Source organism: Phyllobates terribilis, unplaced genomic scaffold, assembly GCF_046119375.1.
Source record: "Phyllobates terribilis strain yellow unplaced genomic scaffold, ASM4611937v1 Scaffold_3__8_contigs__length_932513732, whole genome shotgun sequence".
Taxonomy (NCBI): Eukaryota; Metazoa; Chordata; class Amphibia; order Anura; family Dendrobatidae; genus Phyllobates; species Phyllobates terribilis.
The window spans coordinates 701953455-701974938 of NW_027362763.1; the positions used below are offsets into that span (position 1 = coordinate 701953455).

Here is a 21484-nt window from a genome sequence, read left to right on the forward strand (position 1 = left end):
CTCTGCAGCGGCGGCTTCAAAGCCGCACTCAACGGGTGGCGTAGTCGATCAAATTAACATCTACTGCCATAGACTGCCACTGAGTTTGACACCCTGGGCACGGACCGGGTCACCGCCACAAGGACTACTACCCCCATCGAGATCCGGCTCCGGGTATCCCTTGCACATGGCCCAGGGGGCGCGTCATTAACAGCAGATGGTTTAAGTCCTGTATGTTATGTGGAGGTTCCTCCATTGATTGGACTTGTGTTTTGGCACAGCCCACAGAATCTCAATCAGGTTGATCAGAATAACAAAGTGTGAGAGTAACCGAACATTGTACCTCTTATGAGAATGTAACCATAAAGCTAAAAGCACTTAAGAAAGACAGTAACCACTAAGCGCATTGCCTCTCATTAACCATTAAGGGCATACCTTTTCATTAACCATTAAGCGCACTGCCTCTCATCTTCTCTGTAAATTAACAACACTCCCTAAAGACTCAATATGAGATACTGCTAAATAACCTTAAAAAGCTTTAAAAAATGATTTACAAAATAATCACATTTATTAACACCATCTCCCGGCATATGATTAAGGTGTCGGTTTCCGCATCATTTATTGACACCTTTAGATTTGTGCCAAACTCATTTCAGTTCAACAAAATCATTTTCAGTCTAATTTTCCAGCTGAAACATTTAACACGTATATAACATAAGGCGATTTACGGCAGCCACTGTGGAAATGCAAATGTAGCGCATGAAATCATCTTGGCACTTACTCTACAGTGCAAGCTCTAAACCATGCATAAAAAAGCCGCAGCCTCCTATACACAGTGACCAGCAGAAACCTGGGAAGAGCTATAAAGCCGTTCATTATAATATAGGAAAATACATACACAGTATATTCAAAATTCCAAAAAACAAGAGAAAGAGGAATCAAAGCTCAATAAAAATTACAAACTTTTATTTTATTAAATTAAAAACAATTATTGAGGTTCCAAAACTTAATCACTGGTGAAAAAATGGTAACAGGGGCTGGACAATACTATCTGTCAGTACATTGTGAAATCTTATATTTGATCATAATTCCATGACATGATACATGATTCAAAACAAATATATATACACAGATGGAGTGTTTGAAAACAATGTGTTATATGTTGATCAAATTGTCTCTTAAATTAATATGTTAGCTTCAACCTCTATATAATATCCTCATATATTTGTGCATATAACATTGTCTATATCAATAGGTATTCAGATGGTTCATATCCCATTAATCAAAGTGCATTTGTAAACCACATCAATTGTATAATTGTGTCTAAGTAATGTCCACAAAACGCCCATCAAATACAAAGTTTCGCCTATGCATATAAGGTAATAAAGGCATATCAGAGCAGGTAATTACCCATAGCAATGTCCACCACCCCAACGCGCGTTTCGCATCACTCGCTTCCTCAGGGGGCGTATATTCATATTCGAAACAGCTTATTTGATTGGAAGTGATCACAAATCTGTCGTTCTAATATCTATTTCCGTCAGGTCTATTCAACAGAATAGTCAGTGAAAAAATTGATGGAGATACATCATTTCTGACCATGACAAATAAATTTTAAACATAGGGGCTATCCTGTACCCTTACTGAATAATTGGTAAGAAAAAGCAATGTGTATTAATAGGGCCACCTTATTAGACAGTAAAGCTCATAAAAAAGAACTGCGATGTATTCCTTTTATCTCAACTTATAGTGAGGAAAGCAACGAAATTGCCTAAATTGTAAGATGACATTGGCAGATGCTAGGCAGATATTTGCCTGATATCGATGAGTTTAACCCCCCCCCCATCCCTCTTATGTCATACAGAAGAACTAAAAATGTTCATGATAGATTCATTCATTCTGATACTGGCTCTTTAACGGCACAAACTCAATCTACTCTTACAGGCAAACTCCATAAGGGCTGTTTCTTTCCTTGTTTGAGCTGTGCCAAGTGTAGTAATATGATTAAAGGTAATGAGTTTAAACATCCAATAACTCAAGACAATCATTTTTTGACCTGCGATTCTGTGAACGTCATCTACTTATTAGAGTGCCCATGTAAATTGTGGTACGTAGGTGACACCGCCTGGGATTTTAAGACCAGGATAAATCATCTCTGTTATGCTATTTGTAAAAAACACCTTGATTTAACTATTTGTAAACACTTTTTTTGAACATAAACATAATGAAAGACAGTTGAGTAGGGATGGGCAGACAGGTGGAATTTTGGGTTCTGTCACCTGACCCGAACTTTATTTCAAAGTTCGGTTCGGGTTTCAGAACAGTACCTGAACTTCAACCAGAACCTGAAGCCCATTGAAGATAATAAAGGTTGCCCGAACTCTTAAAGGAAAAAATCTCTTTCTCTCTCCTCTCTCTCTCGTCACCACAGACTTACCCCCGGACTTCGTACACTGCGACGGACTTCCAGAGAAAGTCTGTGTTCGGCGTTCTGCTACAGACAATGAATGTCCAGTCCGAACGCCGAACAGTTCTGGTCAGGTTCGTCCATCTCTACAGTTGAAGTTTCGTATTATGGACCATGGACCATATACCTCCCCTTAGAAAAGGTGGTGATAGAGTTAAAATACTCAAAAAGAGAGAATTGATGCGGATTTCGAAATTGAATACTTGAGACCTAATGGCCGGAATGTGGAGTATAAAATGAGTTGGATCCTATAATAAAGTGTTTGCTTGCCCTGTATCCCTATATTGTCCCCTGATCCTGTCTGATCTTGGAAGCTAAGCAGCTTTGAGCCTGGTTAGTCCTTCGATGAGAGATCACCTGTGAATACAAAGTGCTGTTTGGGATGTATCACTGTTTCCACTTTTGTCTATTAGAATTGATCCCTTTATGTCCCAGGTTCTCTAGGTAATTTGTACCCTTTATGGATTTTGAGTGGAGTGCTGTGTCTTTAATTAGACATATCCAGCCCTCCTGACATATGCTGCCCACGCCCCTGAGGGGCTCCCTGGGATTCTCTTGGGTCATTCCTTTATTTACCTTTCAGCTTGGGATCTTTCCTGCCTATCTATTAAGTGGTGGCTGTTATTGCCAGTACATTTGCCCTTTAGCAAGATGGCGTTTTCAACACCATCTAATGTCTGGCAATGCATCTGCTTTCCTTCACACACTGTAATGTCATTTCACATCCCTTTCATAGCATTGAATGACAAGTGTACAGCACTCACTAACCTTTTCCAAGATGGCGCCGTTGACCTCAATCATCACTGTACATGTGTGAGATCACATTGCTCACCTGCCTTGTGTTCTGACATGTGCAGGGGGCTAATTAGGACGCCGAATACGGCGGTTTTGTTAAATAGATGTTCCTGTGACCTATAGGGGAGTCATCGAAGCTATATTTAATTACTGTGATACTTTCACCTGGTATTTACCTGCATAATTAAGAACTATTGCACTTTTTCTGATACTGCAAAACTTCATTTACAGGTATTTTTAATTTATATGCACATGGTCATATATCTGTATATTGTATATTCACCTTGTATTGTATATGTATTTTTATAGCATTGTGTAATCACCTCCCTAATCACTTTGCCTTTAAAGCGCACCTGTCAGCAGGATTGTGCTTAGTAAACCACATACACTCTGGGCGACATTACACTGAGTAAAATGATACCTTTGTAGATGAAATCCGTCCAGTGGTTCTTTTATAATCTTTATTTTCAGTTCTGCCATAATGATATGCTCATGCTCTGGGGTGGGACTTTAGGGAGGGCTGTATCTGGTGCTCTCATTATGTATGCCTATCTCGGTCCTCTGAAAGGTCACTGTGCTTTCAGTGACCTGCCTACTCAAGCTGCTGTTATAAAGTATTCTAATTGACTGAGATAATGACTTTTGTGTTTTCACAAACATAATCATCAACATTAACAGAAATAAACACGTGAAATAGATCACTCTGTCTGTATTGAAGAACTGAAATAAATTAACTTTTTGATGATATTCTAATTTTGTGAGATGCACCTCTATCTATCTATCTATCTATCTATCTTTATCTAACGATCATTATCTATCTATCTAGCTATCTCCTATCTACAGTATATGTTATCTCTCTATCCATCTCCCCATCTGTCCATATATCTATCCATCCACCATCCATCCATCTCTCCATGTATCTATCTATCCATCTTTTCATTTCTCTATCTATCTATCTATCTATCTATCTATCTATCTATCTATCTATCCAACATTGCACCATTTTCAACCATCTTTGAGCCCTCTAGATAAGTTTAAAATTCTCAGTGGAGCAAGGAGTCTTCCGACCAGGGATAGGTGAATATAAAGAGTAACCATCATTTTAATTTTTATATCATAAATCAATAGCACACATGAAAATAAGTAACTCTATAATATATCCAATCAGAGAAATCTGCTTCTTTCTCCTCTTCGACCTATTTTTTCACTTTCAATTCAAGTGTAAAAACCTGTATACAGTGAAGACAGATTTTAACATTTCTGAGATATGAGATGACAATTGATGCTTCTCTTGCTAGACACAGACACATACATTCTGCTGCAAGTTCTCCTGAAACGAGTGTTACGGTTCTCCATAGAACTTTATGAGCACAAACTGTCATCTCCTGTCTCAGTAATGGGAAAGTCTGTTGTTGCTGAGGACAGATTTTACCCATGAATTAAGAATTTTGAGAACAAATGATCAGTCCGAGAGGAAAAAGAAGCAGATTTCTCTAGTAAGATACAGTATATTACAATTTCCTTTTTTCACATGTGATTTCTGAAAAAAAAAAAAAAAATGACGGTTGAACTTTAAGTTTTTACCATTTTTGATGGCGCAAAAAGGAACATTTTCACCATGAGGGAATACAAGGGGGCCTATTAACTCTGTATATAATCACTATATTAGGGACAAAGGGAGCGATATTGCTGCTGTGGGGGACACTAAGAGGAGAAGAATGACAATGTGGGGCTAAAAAGGGGAAAATAGTGTGTTGGGTCTTAAGAGGAAAAAAATATTGCATGTGGTAGAAAGGAAGGTTCTTTATCTGCATGGAGCATTATTTAGACATGATTAAACACCTGAACAAGGAATGTATAAGCGGGGCCCAATTGCAAAACTAGACAACCAACAGAAGATTAGACCCCTAAAATATAACTTTTATTCGAATATGCTAAAAAGGACTCAGTAGTCACCATAACAACAAACACAAAAACAAGACAAAATGCCAGGGAACAGGGATAAGTCACACATCAGTCAGGAAGGATTACAGGCTCTATCTGTCCCTATTTTATCCCTAAATTCTCTCCCTTCCTGACAGCGGAGGTTGGCACCCTAATTTTTGCTCCGTGGCGCCCCCGCTCAACGTCGGTGTCCCTAATATCCCTGGTAAATCTCTATCTTTATATTTAAAAAACCACAATCGTGAATAAAAGATAGAGAAAAGTGAACGTACAGATTAAGAAGCCGACAATTCATCATAGATATGCATTTAAGGAGACCCAAGTCTATATATTGCGACAATAATAATAGCCCTGGGAATATTTAGAAGGTAAGATTTGTCTCAAGATAGCTGGTTTATTACATTCATACACAAGCCAGCATATACTAAATAACCAAAGCTAATAAAGCAGGTTCTGTTATATATGAGACTAATCCCCAGAAGTAATGCCCACAGACCGGTATCACATGTGCGTCCTGCTCTATGTCGTTCTAAGTTGTCAGAGCCAGAATGTGATAGAGACTGTAACACATACAAGCAAAACAAATGACCAACTCTAAATGCATTATAACAATCTCAATATCATTTAGTAAGGAATAGCATTTATCATTGGTAATGCATTATGTCACATCTCATAGATATCAAAGAAATAACACAAATCATTAGTGATTCCTAATATCCTATGTCAGAAAATACAGAGACTTAGCACTTATCATATGCAGCACTGACTGAGCGTCTGGAGAGAAGGATTGATTGCCTCTCCAGTTCCCCTGATGAACCCTGGAGAGTACCAGGGAGAAACGCGTTGGGACGAGATATGCGGGATCATCAATGATAAGTGTTGCTCCCTGTCTATTTATATGATATCAGACTGTCTTTGCATTTGGGACATGATATAAGGGACTATCTATGATAAGTGCTAAATCCCTGTATTTTCTGACATAGGATATTAGGAATCACTAATGATTTGTGTTATTTCTTTGATATCTATGAGATGTGACATAATGCATTACCAATGATAAATGCTATTCCTTACTAAATGATATTGAGATTGTTATAATGCATTTAGAATTGGTCATTTGTTTTGCTTGTATGTGTTACAGTCTCTATCACATTCTGGCTCTGACAATTTAGAACGACATAGAGCAGGACGCACATGTGATACCGGTCTGTGGGCATTACTTCTGGGGATTAGTCTCATATATAACAGAACCTGCTTTATTAGCTTTGGTTATTTAGTATATGCTGGCTTGTGTATGAATGTAATAAACCAGCTATCTTGAGACAAATTTTACCTTCTAAAAAATTCCCAGGGCTATTATTATTGTCGCAATATATAGACTTGGGTCTCCTTAAATGCATATCTATGATGAATTGTCGGCTTCTTAATCTGTACGTTCACTTTTCTCTATCTTTTATTCACGATTGTGGTTTTTTAAATATAAAGATAGAGATTTACCAGGGATATTAGGGACACCGACGTTGAGCGGGGGCGCCATGGAGCAAAAATTAGGGTGCCAACCTCCGCTGTCAGGAAGGGAGAGAATTTAGGGATAAAATAGGGACAGATAGAGCCCGTAATCCTTCCTGACTGATGTGTGACTTATCCCTGTTCCCTGGCATTTTGTCTTGTTTTTGTGTTTGTTGTTATGGTGACTACTGAGTCCTTTTTAGCATATTCGAATAAAAGTTATATTTTAGGGGTCTAATCTTCTGTTGGTTGTCTAATTTAGACATGATTACCAAGTAGGCGTTTTACCATTCGGGGCACTATTTTGATTTAAGATACAATTTGGGACACTTTTACAGTCTAGGGAACTCTCTGTTGACCAATTTTTGGGACATTGTCTATCTTGCATTATTCTGGGTAGAAAGTAGTGATGAGCGAGCATGCTCACCACTGCTCGGTACTCGGTCCCCGTCCTGCATGTTTGGCGCTATTTAGAGCACCAATCGTGCAGGGATTGTCTGCCACTCACTGTAATGTCACACCCATGGTGGTTGTGGCATTACAGTGATTGCCCAAATCGATGGGAACAGTGCTCACAGTGAAACATGAAAAGCCGGCATTTCATCAGCGGCATACACCGGTACCCGACAATTTAGAACAGAAAGAATAGAGCATCACACATAGATTAGATAGATAGAAACATGTCAGTCACATATATAATAAGTACAGTGACAGTGTTGGTTACTGTACTTGTTATTTAGTGTTAAAATAAGGGATTTATTAAAAAAATAATAATAGTGTTTTCATGCACCCGTCTCTTTAAAAAATCAGGCCGGCAATTCATCAGCGGCATACATCGGTACCGACAATTTAGAACAGAAAGAATAGAGCATCACACATAGATTAGATAGATAGAAATATGTCAGTCACATATATAATAAGTACAGTGACAGTGTTGGTTACTGTACTTGTCATTTAGTGTTAAAATAAAGGATTTATTAAAAAAAAAGTTGGCGTGGGGTTCCCCGTAATTTTAGTCTCTAGCGGAGGTTAAGCAGACGGCTGGGGCAGATGTTTGAAGCCTGGGAACGGGGTAATACCCACGGAGCTTCCCAGGCTACTAATATCAGCCCCCCGCTGAATACCTAGGCTTTACTAGCTATTAAAATGGGGGACCCAAAAAAAAATGACGTGGGGTCCCCCCTATTTTAACAGCTAACAAAGGCTAGTCAGACAGCTGGGGGCTGATATTAATAGCCCAGGAAGGGTACCATGAATATTGGCCCCCTCCCAGGCTAGAAACACCAGCCGTCAGCCGCCCCAGAAATGGCGCATCCATAGGATGCGCCAATTCTGGCACTTAGCCTCGCTCTTCCCACTGCCCTGTAGCGGTGGCAGTGGGGTAATAGGGTTGGGGTTGATGTCAGCTTATAATGCCAGCTGACATCAAGCCCATGTTAGTAATGGAGAGGCATCTATAAGATACCCCCATTACTAACCCCATAGTGAAAGTTAAAAAAAAACACAAACACCAAGAATAAAGTCCTTTAATTGAAATAAAGACACAGTTCTTTAATGTTCTAAATTAAACTCTACTTACCGTCACGCCTATTCCAGCTAAAGCCAACGATCTCCTGCAATAAAAGTAAAATAATTAATCAACCTCATCCTTACCTTTCCATGGTTCCCAGGACGGCCCCAGCACTGCTACATTGACATGACAGGCTGGATCGCAGCCGAAAGCTGCCATCCAGCTTGCCATGCCGCAGACACTGAGAAGCTCCTCAGTGAAGCTCCTCAGTGTCTGGATGTGACGGCATCCAGATGAGTCGAGTTCATGTCCAATGAACTCAGCTCACCTCATGCACGTCACTGACAGCGTGGGAGAATTCTCCTGCGCATGCGGTGCCGGCAAATGACGTCACCGCTTGAGCAGGAGAATTTTCCCACGCTGGGACGGCATTGAGATGGCAGGCTGGATGGTAGCAGAACGCTTACATCCAGCTTGTCATCCTTCAGAGACACTGCGGAGCGCAGGCATGCTTGATCTCGGCAGTGTCTCTGAAGGATAGCGTTCTGCTACCATCCAGCCTGCCATCTCAATGCCGTCCCAGCGTGGGAGAATTCTCCTGCTCAAGCGGCCTGCCTGTCTGCTTATATATTCTGCCTGCCTGATGCTTAATTGAGCACTGCTGCCATCGATTTGAGCAATTTTTGACCTTCTGCAGACAGCCGGGGGGGACCACCAGAAAAATGCTCGAGTTTCCCATAGACTTACATTGGGCTCGTTGCTCGGGTCGAGCACCCGAGTATTCCAATGTACTCGACCCGAGCTTTGAGCACCTGAGCATTTTAGTGCTTGGTCATCACTAGTAGAAAGGAGTTTGTGTAGAAAGTAAAGAAAGTGCTGAAAAGCAAGGAGCAAAAGATGTCAGGACAGCAAACCCTGCAGAGACAAGTCATGGCTGGAAGAAGTAGTCATAGTGGTCTGGTCTGGATGGAGAAGAAAAATCAGAAATGTTTATTATCCATCCAAACTATCCATCCAAACTATTAATTCATAAAAAACTCTTAAATATTCTTAAATAGATACAATTGTTTTCAGAATATTTAATTCATAGTGAAGACATCACAAGATAATAAATAATAATCAGGATTTCCACTCATGAAACCTTTACACTGGGCTCAACCAAAAAAGACGAAACTCCATAGAACAGTAAAATTAAAATAACATTTTGTGTTTTTTACTATCTCATACAGAGATGAAGGCAACAATGAGATCAAAAAGTCATAAATCCTATTTGTAATAAGCTCGTTTATAGGGCAATAAAATCATAAAATCTCATTAAACAGTCAAGTATTCCCCAGATCAGACAATGAGTCTATTGTTCGTGAATTTTGTTTCCTATTATATTAGATTTTCTTACCTCTTCTTTTGTCTTTTTTGACAGCACTCTAAGCCAGTCGCCGATCATGCTAAGCACAGCAGCAAAATAGGCAAGGCCCACCAAGATCCAGAACCATACAACAGGTTTGTAGAAATCAAAGTACTCAACATCCGAACCACCTAGAAAATGATTGGACAACCAGATGAGTAGAAGGGTAGGCAAATGTGGTGAACACAAGTTGAAATGAATGGGAAACAAGAGTTTGTCTGCCGGTTGAAGGACTAATGTCTAAAGGAAGTATAAAACTGTTCTCGTTGACTAACGTCTGGTGGCTTTGACGTTCTTCAGTTTTATATCACATAATACAGGGTTCCCCAACTCCAGTCCTCAAGGCCCACCAACAGGTCATGTTTTCAGGATTTCCTTAGTATTGCTCTGGTGATAATTCCATCACTTGCACAGGCAATAATCCCATCACCTGAGCAATACTAAGGAAATCCTGAAAACATGACCTGTTGGTGGGCCTTGAGGACTGGAGTTGCAGCACCCTGGTATAATAGACTGTTGTAATGGAGAGCATATGGTCTCATATTTAGGATACTTATTTGTCTCAAGAAGGTTTGACTTTATTATAGCATCAACTTACCGGCCACGTAATCTCCAAATCCAATGGTGGTTAGAGTGATGACCACAAAGTAGAAGGCATCTAAGGTATGCCAATTCTCAATGTGCTGGAAAATGACAGCCGGGATGGCCACAAACAATATACAGCCGAACAAAATGAAGATGACTGTTGAGATTATACGAATTTTCGTTTGACTTACATTCCACTTCTGTAAAGACAAAGCAAAAATACCCCATGATTGTTATCACAGATCATAAAGAAGGAATTTATATAATCCTATGTAATATTAATGAGCAACCTATACTCCGCTGCTGTGTTCACTTGCTTGGTTACTCTGCTAAAAATATCTAAAAATTTTTTTTTAAAACAGACAAACCATTAAAGGGAGTCTGTCAGTAGGATCAACCCTCCTAAGACATCTATATGGTCTTGTAGGTCATAGTAAGTTGAATAAAATGACACTTTAACAATTGCTATCTGATATCTTATTCCAGAGAAATCCATGTTTTCTTAATATGTAAATAAGCTGTTGAGATCTATGGGCCAGACATAGATCTTACCTATAATTTGCCTCCAGAGCTTATATTAAATGAAAGGGGCAAAAACAGTGTAGATCAGGAGAGCAAACTGTCAGTCATTAAATGTCTCACACTGGTAATTCCCCCTTTCATTTACAATAAGCTTTGGAGGCGGATTCTCAGGGAGATCTATGTCCGGCCCATAGATCTTAACAGCTCATTTACATGTTAAGAAAAATGTGGATTTCTCTAGAATAAAACATTGGATCGCAGATATCAAGGTGTCATTTTATTTGACTTTTTATGACCTACATGCCCATAAAGACGACTTAGGAGGGTTGACCATACTGACAGATGCCCTTTAAAATATCAAAGGGCACCATCCATTAGCATCGTAACTTAGTGGTGCCGATGACGTTACAACTGTGCACACCTATCGAAACTGTTGCATGATTAGAACATGACATGTTCGTGATACCTGCCGATGTTGCATGCGTCTTGGCAGGCGGTGCGGTCGTAACCCCATGGGTAGCGCTCATTTCCGATGCAGAAAGTCAATGGCTCTGGACAGTGTCTGATAAAGCCACTTTAAGGTTAAAATTTGGAGAGTTCTAAGATAATTCCAAACTGAGAACCGATATGGCTGAACTTCCTGCTATCACAATATCGAAACGTGCCAATATCCCAATAAGTAAAATATACTTTCCAAATTTTCAGAAGGGCACAATAGATCATAAAAAGAGGTGTGCTTTGGGCACAGTGCAACATTTTTGGCTCTGTCCAGTTATCTTGGATTTTTCCCCAATTTTCAGACCTTAAAATGCAATATGTACATTCATAACACCACAAAATTCCAACACACCACAGACCAGACACCCTAAACAAAGACAAACCCCACAGACAGACACTCAGATCCCCAAAATAAATATAGATCCTAGAACAATCCTCTAAAGAAATGCAGACTACCCCTGGTATGTAAATATATATAAGACAGACTCTGAAACAGACTCCCCTCTATACAACCCCAGAACAAACCCAACCATTAATCAGACCTCAGACCAGTTGTCTATCTACACAGACAACCATATGAGATCCCCCATTATACAATTATACAGACCCCCGACCAGTTGCCTATCTACACAGTCCCCTAAATGAAATCCCACATTATACAGACCCCGACCAGTTGCCTATCTACACAGAGCCTCTATATCAGATCCCCCATTATACAGACCCCAGACTAGTTGCCTATCTACACAGACCCCAGATCAGATCCCCCATTAGGCAACTGGTCTGGGTTTTGCATAACGGAGGATCTGATCAGGGGTGTGTGTACAGTCATGGCCAAAAGTATTGAGAATGAGACAAATAGTAATTTTTCCAAAGTTTACTGCTTCATTTTTTGTAATGGCAATTTGCATATACTCCTGAATGTCAAAGAGTGATCAGCTTAACAGCAATTACTGTACTTCCAAAGTCAATATTTGCCCAGAAAATGAACTTTAACCCCCAAAACACATTTCAACATCATTGCAGTCCTGCCTTAAAAGGAGCAGCTAACATCGTTTTAGTGATTGATCCATTAACACAGGTGTGGGTGTTGATGAGGACAAGGCTGGCGATCAATCAGTCATGATTAAGTAAGAATGACATCACTGGACACTTTAAAAGGAGGCTGGTTCTTGGTATCATTGTTTCTCTTCAGTTAACCATGGTTATCTCTAAAGAAACACGTGCAGCCATCATTACACTGCACAAAAATGGCCTAACAGGGAAGAGTATCGCAGCTACAAAGATTGCACCTCAGTCAACAATCTAACGCATCATCAAGAACTTCAAGGAGAGAGCTTCCATTGTTGTCAAAAAGGCTCCAGGGCACCCAAGAAAGACCAGCAAGCGCCAGGACCGTATCTTAAAACTGTTTCAGCTGCGGGATCGGACTACCAGCAGTGCCGAGCTTGCTCAGGAATGGCAGCAGGCTGGTGTGAGTGCTTCTGCATGCAGTGTGAGGCGGTGACTCTTTGAGCAAGGGCTGGTTTCAAGGAGGGCAGCAAAGAAGCCACTTCTCTCCAGAAAAAACATCAGGGACCGACTGATATTCTGCAAAAGGTACAGGGAGTGGACTGCTGAGGACTGGGGCAAAGTCATTTTCTCTGATGAATCCCCTTTTCGATTGTTTGGGACATCTGGAAAACAGCTTATTCGGAGAAGAAGAGGTGAGCGCTACCACCAGTCTTGTCTCATGCCAACTGTAAAGCATCCTGAAACCATTCATGTGTGGGGTTGGTTCTAAGCCAAGGGAATCGGCTCACTCACAGTCTTGCCTAAAAACACAGCCATGAATAAAGAATGGTACCAGAATGTCCTCCAAGAGCAACTTCTCCCAACCGTCCAAGAGCAGTTTGGCGCCCAACAATGCCTTTTCCAGCATGATGGAGCACCTTGCCATAAAGCAAAGGTGATAACTAAATGGCTCATGGAACAAAACATAGAGATTTTGGGTCCACGGCCTGGAAACTCCCCAGATCTTAATCCCATTGAGAACTTGTGGTCAATCATCAAGAGACGGGTGGACAAACAAAAACCAACAAATTCTGGCAAAATGCAAGCATTGATTATGCAAGAATGGACTGCTAACAGTCAGGATTTGGTCCAAAAGTTGATTGAGAGCATGCCAGGGAGAATTACAGAGGTCTTGAAGAAGAAGGGGCAACACTGCAAATATTGACTTGCTGCATTAACTCATTCTAACTGTCAATATAACCTATTGGTACTGATAATATGATTGCAATTATATTTCTGTATGTGATATAAACATCAGACAAACACTAATAAAAACCAGAGGCCAGCAGATCATGTGAAAATATAAATTTGGTGTCATTCTCAATACTTTTGGCCATGACTGTAGATAGGCAACTAGTCTGGGGTCTGTATAATGGGGGATCTGATATAGAGGCTCTGTGTAGATAGGCAACTGGTCGGGGTCTGTATAATGTGGTATTTCATATAGGGGACTGTGTAGATAGGCAACTGGTTGAGGGTCTGTATAATTGTATAATGGGGAATCTCATATGGGGGTCTGTGTAGATAGGCAAATGGTCTGGGTTCTGCATAACGGAGGATCTGATCTGGGGTTTGTGTAGATAGGCAACTGGTCTGAGGTCTGTATAATGGGGGATCTCATATGGGCGATCTGTGTAGATAGGCAACTGGTTTGAGGTCTGTATAATGGGGGATCTCATATGGGTGGTCTGTGTAGATAGGCAACTGGTGTGAGGTCTATATAATGGGGGATCTGATATGGGTGGTTATGTGTAGATAGGCAACTGGTCTGAGGACTGTATATCTACACAGACCACCCCATATGAGATCCACCGATATACAGACCCCAAACCAGTAGAGGTCTATATAAGATCCCCCATTATACAGACCACAGACTAGTTGCGTATCTATACAGACCTCCAGATCAGATCCCCTGTTAGGCAACTGGTCTGAGGTCAGATCCCCCATTATACAGACCCCAAACCAGTTGCCTATCTACACAGACCCCCCCATATCAGATCCCCCATTATACAGACCTCAGATCAGTTGCCGGTCTACACAGAGCCTCTATATCAGATCCCCCATTATACAGACCCCAGACTAATTGCCTATCTACACAGACCCCCTCATATCAGATCCCCCATTATACAGACTTCAAACCAGTTGTCTATCTACATAGACCCCCCATATCAGATCCCCCATTATACAGACCTCAGACCAGTTGCCTATCTACACAGAACCCCCATATCAGATCCCCCCATTATACAGACCTCAGACTAGTTGCCTATCTACACGGATCCCCTATTTTACAGACCCCAGACAGGACATACCCATCTGCAGAAACCTAATATAGGACCCCTTATTTAAAACAGATGCAAGGATAGACTAATTTATCCCCTATCTTAGATACACCATAGACAATATCATGATACCGGTATCAGAATACTATATACGACAGCACTTAAAAGGGAAAGGACAAATTATATTAAAATTTGCTTTTTCTGTCTATATTCATCCCTTTTGTATATTCTATAATATGCAAATTATTGCTGAAGAGTCAGGGGGGTGGGACTGCTCTCCTGAAGGGTCACACTGGCCGCCCCTAAATATGTTTTTTCTGGCTTGATTGACATTTGACATTGTAAGTTGTGTCCCCCATAGTCAAGGTTGTGAGGGATCCTACACCAACATCATCCCATCAAAGCAACAAGGGCCTATCCATACATTACATTCTACCCTTTATCAGGACTCCCTGCTATTTTGTATCTGTTTCTGTGAAAATGGGGACGAGCAAACACTTTCCATAGGAAATTGCAAAATCTACCAAAAGATTGCTAATTAACAGATACTCCCCTTAATAAGTCAAAAGAACATGATTGCACAACCTTCCCCCCAACCACTCAGCTACTTAAATAGGCAACCAGCCACCATGTAGTAAGGATCTTCTCTGCTTTGTATGACTATTGCCCACCTTTTTTTTCTTCCAGTGAGTAAGCGAGAAAGATAAAAATAATTAAAATTAGAATAACTTTTATTTACGTGACACCAACATATTCTGCAGCGCAGTACAATTTTGTAAATCAACAAGCAAGTCAAATGGTAAAACAGGTGAATAAAACTATGAACCGAAACAAGAGAGCTTACAATCCAAATAGGATGGGAGCAGCGACACAAGAAGGTATGAGAAAAAAAGTTTATGGTGCCAACTTTATCCTTGTATAGGCAAATCTATTCACATTTATAGGAGTTTGGAAAATTGTAGACCGAGATGCCCAGAAGGTGGGATTTGCATAGATTTGTAAAATAGACCAGAATAGTGAATGTTGCAATTATTTCTATGCAGGTGGCGGACATGTCATTGGCGCAACCAGTGCAGCTTCACAGGGGCCCAAGACGTCTGTTTCTGCCAGTGCATTGGCCCCTGTGGAAAACCACCTGTGTGCATTTGCACATTGGCAGCTATTAGTCTGAGTGTGGTCCGTTGCACATATATATTAATTTTGGACTCACCCGCATCCATATTCCAGAGCAGAAGAAAAGTCCTGCAGCCGGTGATTGAGGACACATAATAAGGGATTCAGTGGCGGACTTAGAAAGATGTGGGCTTCTGTGTAAGAACAATATATGGGCCCTTTGAAGTATAATAACTCATCAAAATGTACAATTTCACCTACTTTGGAGGAAGAAATGGGCCCTTTACCGTCTGGGCCCCTAACTGCACCAATGATATGTCCGCCCCTGAAAGTATTATGATACTCGTAGATCAAGGGCTGACCTCAGAGATCTGGAGAGTTTGTAGATGACAAGGAGAAGATTAGTTTTATGTCTACAATGATAGGTAAGAAGTGTCATGAGCAACCGTGAACAAAGGTGTTACAGTGTCTGCCTAACTACTGCATTAATAATGGATTACAAAGTGCTCATACTTTCTCATACGCGACCCTAATCATTTCTTACCTGGACTACTGCAACCTAGTACTCATAGGTACAAGGTTGCAGTAATCCAGGTAAGAAATGATTAGGGTCGAGTAAGAGAAATATTTTTTTAATGGATTTGGTGATGGATACGATAAAGAAAAAGTAGGACTGAGTCAATTGTAATTTCAAGACATTGGAGGACCCCATGTTTAAAGAGGCTTGTATGTTTGCAGTGTAGAAGACTCTATTTTATTGGGCTGGAGAAAAAATTGGCAGCAGAACTGTGTGCAAGGATCCAAAATGCCAGGGCAAAGAGCCTTTAAGGCTCCCTACTATGGAAACACACAGCTTCCATCCGTAAAGACTATGTCGGGTACCATACCCACGGAACTCTAGAAGCATCCAAATGTAAAGTAGAGGTCACATGCACTATAATTGATGTCCCATTGTGGTAACATACATGAGACTTTAGGAAAACAGGAGAAATGTTGGTTATCATAAGATATGAAATACTCTACTTTAGAACTAACGCGGTTGCTCAGGACTAAGGCTTTGATGACCTATCCTTGGAATAGGTCAACAATATCAGATTGGTGCTCAAGCATAGTTCCCATTGAAATAAATGGGAGCTGAGTATTAGTTCTTGAGAACGGACACTACACTGTGTACAGACCTGTGGTGTTCCAACTCTGAACACTGTGCTCTACTGACGGCTTCCAGAATCGGCTAACAGCTGAGCAGTGGGAGTGCCGGGTGACGTAGTTCTCGACAACCCCTTCAAATAAGAGAAAATTGATTCTACTTACTACAAAAATATCTTCCACTCGTGCTATCCCTTTGCCAAATATGGTTCCTAGTTGGTCTCCAACACCGGCCAATAAGAACCCAAACAAAGGAATTCCGAGAAGAGCATAGATAATGCAGAAGATTTTTCCGCCTTTTGTGCGTGGTGAGATGTTCCCAAAACCTGGAGATGAAAATAACAAAAATGTCAAATGTTTCAAAAGAAAAAAAACAACAAAAAAAAATCACTCTTGGATGTCAAGAAACATATGTAATTTTCTCAATATCAATAACAACAGCTCCAGCAGTAAGTAATAGGCATGAAAAGCGTCCGTAATAGATTTCTTTACGCTAGGAGATCGCAGATGAAGGGAAATTGCCATCTATAAATGTGTTAGCAGACCATACCAAAATGTTCTGACAGTTTATTTAGGTTACAGAGGACACAAGGTCAATGTTTGCAGCTGCAAAGGAAAAAAAAACATGTATTCTCCAGATATGATAAACATTGGAGGAGTATGGAATAACCGGCCACATAATCCGGAGCTGGCAGATGCTGCAGAAAAGTTTAGGCAGGTTGATCATCTGATTCTAATGAGAACACCATTGTTTCCACACAGAGGCTGTAATCTTGTTCGTAATCTAGTCCTGCTCCCAGATCAGACGTGGATACAACCGTATCCACTGTAGATAATGCTCTGTGAGACAAACACAATTCTCTCCGGTAGTTAGTAGATGCAATGTATTAGTGTGGAGTGCAGGCTGCTTAGCTCACAGAGCATTGCTAAGACTGGAGAGATACAATTGCATCCACTTTTCTGTTGAGGTACAGGGTTTCTGATTGCAAACAAAAGTTACTCTCACACCGAGAGAAATCTCAAATCTGGGTAAAATAGTTAAAATACAGAATATAGTAGAAAGTTGTAAATCATTAAACCAGAAAACGTTCAATCACTGATTCTCAGCTGATTGTTGAAGTCAATCATAGGATAATTTTGGACATGCAACTGATTATCACATCTTTTGTGTAACATTCATTGCAAAGCAATAATTTATGATGAACATATACTGTAATTATCCAAATCAGTCACAATTGTTCCAAGTTGTCATATCTGTGCAGAAGACCCCCTGATGGAGTGGGGACTATGAAAGTATAATTGAGTCATGGGGGTGCCAACTGAGTTTTTAGCTTTAGTTTGGATGCACTCCTTCCAAACATTTTATTTATTAGCCCCTTTGTAATAGGTTTAGTGTATACATTGCATGTTTTCATACACTTATTAATAACTATGTTCCCTGGTTTACAGGGGTGTTCCGGTGGTCTTCTGCATCATGCGACCCCAGTTCAGACATCAGATTCTGTGTGGACTGGAAGTTGATTTCCCAATGCAAGTGTATGAGATTCAAATAATGGGATCACATAGGATTACATTGACAAAGGCACTCCTGGTGAACACAGAAGATGCTGTGTGATTTGGCTAATCTAAATTGCGGTCACATGGTGCCGAAGAGGACCGGAATGGTAGTAGTAATCAGTAAGTATATAAACACATTGGCTAATGTCTGATCAATAGTGTTGACAAGAAAGGTCATCAACATAAAACTTGGTTATAGTTGATATATTTATTTCACTTATTATTTTAATTATTTATTTTACTCTCTTATATAGCACTATTAATTTATACTGCGACTTCCAGACCTCATCATCACCAACTCCATTGGGGCTCACAATCTAGATTCCTTATCAGTATGTCTTTGGAGTGTGGAAGGAAACTGGAGAACCCGGAGGAAACCCATAAAGACATGGGGAGAACATACAAACTCCTTGCACATGTAGTCCTTGGTGGGATTTGAAACCAGGACACCAGTGCTGCAAAGCAACAACGCTAACCACTAATCATGAATTATGATGCTGTAAAAATAATTGTTATTGGTGGATTTATTTACTTGTGATACATATATACTATACCATTTTTTCACTCCTGGTATATATTAACAACGTAAGTATAAACCAACAGTGAATAAGCCTTATACATAAATATATCACCAGTAAATAAAATGTAAACATCAATATGTATCACCATGAATCAGTTCTCACAAAAAAAAATGAAAAAAAAGGCAAATTGGACATAATGTCACAAAAAAACGAAAATGAGGCAGACAAAATTGTTGCCACCTTTTCAAAATTGTTGAGTAAACAACTTTGTTTCAAGCATGTGATGCTCGTTCAAACTCACCTGTGACAAGTAACAGGTGTGGGCAATATGAAAATCACACTTGAAACTAGACAAAAAGGGAAGAAGTTGACTCAATCTTTGTATTGTGTGTCTGTGTGTGCCACACTAAGCAATGGAGAACAGAAAGAGGAGAAGAGAACTGTCTGAAGACTTGAGAACCAAAATTATTGAACTATATCAACAATCTCCAGAGAGCTTGATGTTCCTTTGTCCACGGTGCGCAACATAATCAAGAAGTTTACAACCCATGGCACTGTAGCTAATATCCCTGGACGTGGACAGTAGAGAAAAATTAGTAAAAGGTTGCAATGCAGGATAGTCCAGATGGTGGATAAGCAGCCCCAATCAAATTCCAAAGAAATTGAGGCTGTCCTGTAGGCTCAGGTTGCATCAGTGTCAGCGCCAACTATCTGTCGACATTTGAATGAAATGAAACGCTATGGCAGGAGACCCAGGAGGACTCCACTGCTGACACAGAGACATAAAAATAGCCAGACTTCAGTTTGCCAAAATGTACGTGAGTAAGCGAAAATCCTTCTGGGAAAGCGTCTTGTGGACAGGTGAGACAAAGATAGAGCTTTTTGGTAAAGCACATCATTCTGCTATTTATTGAAAACGGAATGAGGCCTACAAAGGAAAGAACATAGTACCTACAGACAAATATGGTGGCGGTTCAAAGATGTTTTGGGATAGTTTTGCTGCCTCTAGCACTGGGTGCCTTGACTGTGTGCAAAGGCATCATGAAATCTGAAGGTTACCAAAGGATTTTTGGGTCACAATTGTAGTGCTCAGTGTCAGAAAGCTGGGTTTGCATCCTAGGTCATAGGTCTTCCAACAGGACAATGACCCCAAACATACTTCATGAAGCACCCAGAAATGGATGGAAACAAAGCGCTGGAGAGTTCAGAAGTGGCAGCAATGAGTCCAGATCTAAATCCCATTGACACCTGTGGAGAGATCTTATAATTGCTGTTGGGAGAAGACGACTTCACATATGAGAGACCTGGAACAGTTTTGCTAAAGAAGAGTAGTCCGAAATTCCAGGTGAAAGTTGTAAGAAGATTGTTGATGGTTATATGAAGCAATTGATTGCAGTTATTTAATCCAAAGGGTGTTCGACCAAATATTAATATGAGGGCGCCAACAATTTTATGCAAAATCACACCTGTGTACGCAATTTTACATACACAGAGATACACTTTTACACATACACACAGGGAAAGCTTAGACATACATAGGCACACTTTTAAACATGTACAACACCTAGGATAAAAACAAAATGAGTAAATACCCTGCAGTAAGTAAATAGTAATAGTGCATGTGAATAACATAGGGGACTTAGCCGACACTATTCTGATCAAAAAAGTGTGAAAGCCATCCCACTGCGACAAGGTGTACCCAATCAGGATGGACCCTAACTCTTTTAGTTCACCTCACTATGTGTCAGCAGACCTCAAAATAAGGGGACAGAGCAGGACTCAAGCCTGACGGTTTTGCACCTGCCCATGGAAAACCATATAGACCTACAAAAGCTAAAGCAAAACCAAAGAAATGAGCTGGATCGTATGTTGGTATAAGTGCAATGTGTAGGTGCACATTCACACTGGCCATACGTACTGTACATATATATACACACATGGCTTTACGCACACATGCACCCTCAGGCACACACTGCAGAGAACTTACACAGTCAGAGGCAACACATAATGTATATACGAACACAGGGGCGGAACTACCGCCCGTGCAGCCGGTTCATTGAACGGGGGCCCCGAGGGAGAGGGGGCCCCTCCAGCCTCCAGCAGGGCCGCCATCAGGGCATGACTGCCCTGACTCCAGTATGGGGCCCGGCCGGTAGGGGCCCCCTCGGGGGCCCCCCTCTTGTGCGTCTCTCTCCTCATGGGGCCCCCGGCCCCATGCTATGCGCCGGATCCGGGACATTTCAGCGCTGAGCTGCGCTGTTGCAGCAGCGCCTTCATGATTCCCCTGACTTCCGGTCATGTGACGGTGCCGTCACATGGCCGGAAGTCAGGAGAACCTGCTGTCAGTGATTTGGACGAGCGCCAGGATTCTGCAGGGATCGCATGGGGGTAAGTATAACAAGTTTTATTTTTTTTAAAATACAATTAACTAGGAGTGGAGAGATGGGAGATGAACATGTGGTGTGTGTGTGTGTGTGTGTGTGTGTGTGGGGGGGGGGGGGGGGAGATGGGAGATGCACATGTGTGTGTGTGGGGGGGGATGGGAGATGCACATGTGTGTGGGGGGGGAGATGGGAGATGCACATGTGTGTGGGGGGGGGATGG

At 41.0% G+C, this 21484-nt stretch overlaps 1 protein-coding gene across 1 annotated transcript in view; it reads right to left on the reverse strand.

The window, feature by feature from the left end:
- Window positions 1-21484, reverse strand: part of KCNK2 (potassium two pore domain channel subfamily K member 2) — a 169962-nt gene that overhangs the window by 63539 nt on the left and 84939 nt on the right. Inside the window, exons 4-6 of the mRNA XM_073671944.1 lie at window positions 16968-17128; window positions 10208-10394; window positions 9601-9740 (exon numbers count right to left, since the gene is read on the reverse strand). Coding sequence (XP_073528045.1) covers window positions 9601-9740; window positions 10208-10394; window positions 16968-17128 — 488 coding nt within the window. The remainder of the gene's footprint in view (window positions 1-9600; window positions 9741-10207; window positions 10395-16967; window positions 17129-21484) is intronic.